We start from the raw sequence: 3,125 nt of genomic DNA on the forward strand, positions 1-3,125 counted from the left end.
ATATTAAATAAATAACGTTACGCTTACCGGTTGTTGCATAGCGCGTATTACAAAGTCACTCGCTGAATTTATTGTTTTTGAAAATGTCAATAATGTATTCTTAATGACTAATATTATTGATTTAATAAGGTTCAATATCATTCTTAACGGATGATTGAAAATATTATTTTCATTAGTTTCATCAGAATTAACGTCCGTTGTCTTATTTCCATTATAAACCTCAGTTGTAGAAACAGGAAGTTTAAATGTAGTCTGTAAAATAATTAGATATGTACACCGATAAGAATATGTAAGAAAAAACTTTACTTACTACGGTATCCTTGAATATAAAATCAAGAAAGGATATGTATTTTGAGCTAATCGATGAGTGAGTATTTTAAACGTAAATTGCATAAAATATTTTTTGATGCATACAAAACTTTAAAAAAAAACTACAAATATTTCTATTTTATAGTAGGAAAATTAGTTTATATAATGGAGATTTATTATGGAGATTTATTAGTTTATAATGGAAATTTGAAAAATGAAACAATATTTACACAAGGCTACACAGTTGGAAAATTTGTGTCAAGTTAAATATATTTCATGTGTTTCAAATGATTCAAATTTTTATTTTAATTTAATATAAGATGATTATTAAATAGATGATTATTAGAAAAAAAAATAAAAATGTAAAACCGTTATACAAAAAGTTAATAAAATGAATAAAAATACTCTGACACAAGTTGGAAACAAATTGTGCAGGAAATATATTTTTTCAGTAAAATCAACATTTATAATATATAAAATTAACACGTGTATTTATCATTTATTTTAGGATTACTGTTTTAAAATTACATTATTTTTATATTATTTGTCCTTTTATTCGTAAATTCTGTTATTTTTATATCAAGAAATGTTAATTTAACAAAATATTCGACTGACATATTAAGTGTGAAAAAAAATTCGTGGCGTTTTTCCCATTAGATGTAATGGGAAAACGCCACGAACTTTTTCCCTAATATTACCATACTAAATTAATACTCGAATGTGTTAGAAATTTAATACAAAAATTGTTACAAGAACAAGTTTTAACACAAGTATAAAATATTTTTTATTATGCAATATTCTAAAAATAAAAATAAACTTACACGACTATTTAAGAAAAGTTTTAAAGTGATAGAGCTGATAAAATTACAAACTGTTCTATTATATCTGCAAGTATTCGCTATTTGTTAAATGTCAGAAAAGTTTGTTTCTGTTTTTAGAATAAGTTTTTCAAATAATAATAAGGGTTTTCTGTTAAATATATTATATTATCATATATTATATTATCAGCAATAGTTTTAAATAATTTAGATAAATTAAAAGAATTCATTATGATGCAAAAAATTCATGTACCAGATCAGTATCCCTTCTATTTCTAGCACTTCGCGCTAAGATAGTGCTCGCGAAGAACAAAATTAACAGCAGACGCATTTAGACTCTCGAACGATCACTATTGTTCCGAGAAAAATATTGGCAGGTTTTTTAGTTTCTTTAATTACAAACACATTTATATGGCATCACTAAGTATTCGAGAGAACCAAAAAAGAAGCGAACTTGCAAAAGACGACGCTGATCACATTGCATTCCTTTTATAAACGAATATTGCATATTTTCTTGTCCCTACCTGACAGTGAACGGAGACTATAATTATTCCTGTGCTCGCGATTTGCATATCGCCAATATATTTTCAAGCCACTCAAAGCAATTTTATGTAAGACCATAGTCAGCACAAGCTTAAATTTTAGCATATCGCTAAATTTTAGTATGAGTCAGTGATAATATCAGTATAGCTTAGTATTATCAGAACTAAATTATTATGCGTGTTTTTATTTTAGCTATGACGACATTTCATGAATTTTCCAACAATTTATGAATAATTTGTGAACAAAACACGTAAATATATAGGATAAGTCATATTTTAAAATTTTATGATATTTTCGGATAAAAAGGAAAACAAACTTCTTATAAATATCAAGTCATAAATACTTCATTACCGAAATAATTATTGATAAAAATAAATTTGAAATAATGATCGAGTATTGTATTAAATTCTTTTTTCAAGTATGAAAAATGCAAATTTTTTAATTTTATTATACGTGTCCATTTTAACAAAGCATTTCAATGTTTACTGAAAAAACGTTACGCATTTTTTTAGCGCTAAAATATTATCTTGTCTCTGGATAATTTAATGTTCATAGAAATATAATTGTTCTTCCTTTCGATTTAAGACGCTCGCTAAATTTTAAAACATACGTGAAGATTCAGTGCCCAAAAAACTATAATTACAAGAGAAAATTTTCAACATTTTATACACTGTGTTTATGCTATTTAATTCTATAATGTAAAAATGCGGTAAATGTTTAGTACACTCGTCGTCCCCCTCTAATTTCCCTATAATTTTGTAAATTTGTATATTTTTATGCGTAATATATTCCGAGAAGGAAAATTATCATTCACAAGTTTCATTTTCTTGTTATTTAATTTCAAAATTTTTTAATGTCGATAAATTAGAAAATGATATCTTAATAATATTTTACAACTGCGCATGGTTCAAGAATATTAGATTGGTATTCGTAATCAGATCTTATTATTCAAAACCGTCTTAAGTACGATCTTAAGAAATCATGAACCATTCACAGGGCCGTATTAGCTTCTTGCGACATTACTTGAGACAGTCTTGAAATATGAATGGACTACGAATACCGCCCATTCTTAATTTCAAGATCGTCTTAAGCAATGTTTTAAGACTCTAGTGACTGGCCCTCTGATTGATTCGTGATACCTCAAGACAGAACTTAAGACAGTCTTGAATATATAAAACGCAGACTTTTAGATCAGTATTCATAATCAGATCTTACTTAATAAACACATGATGGTATATTAAACGTAAAATAAATATAAAAATGTTATAACTGTCGTATATCAAATAAACGAATAAAATTTAAATTTTTACTGTTTTTATATTATTGTATAATATACGATAATTATTATTAAATATATACGTTTTAATTACTTTTGTATAAAAAAAACGGATTTTATACATTGAAAAACAATGTACGGAGAAAAAAGTTTAATTTTAAGTGTGTTTTTACGTTATT

General features: G+C 25.6%; 1 protein-coding gene across 1 annotated transcript in view; it reads right to left on the minus strand.

The window, feature by feature from the left end:
- Positions 1 to 1,771, minus strand: part of LOC108692285 — a 3,051-nt gene extending 1,280 nt beyond the window's left edge. Inside the window, exons 1-2 of the mRNA XM_018200477.1 lie at positions 1,381 to 1,771; positions 28 to 252 (exon numbers count right to left, since the gene is read on the minus strand). Of these exons, the coding sequence (XP_018055966.1) occupies positions 28 to 252; positions 1,381 to 1,458 (303 nt within the window). The 5' untranslated portion in view covers positions 1,459 to 1,771. The remainder of the gene's footprint in view (positions 1 to 27; positions 253 to 1,380) is intronic.
- Positions 1,772 to 3,125: the final 1,354 nt, after the last annotated feature.

The sequence above is a fragment of the Atta colombica genome, unplaced genomic scaffold, assembly GCF_001594045.1.
Source record: "Atta colombica isolate Treedump-2 unplaced genomic scaffold, Acol1.0 scaffold68, whole genome shotgun sequence".
Taxonomy (NCBI): Eukaryota; Metazoa; Arthropoda; class Insecta; order Hymenoptera; family Formicidae; genus Atta; species Atta colombica.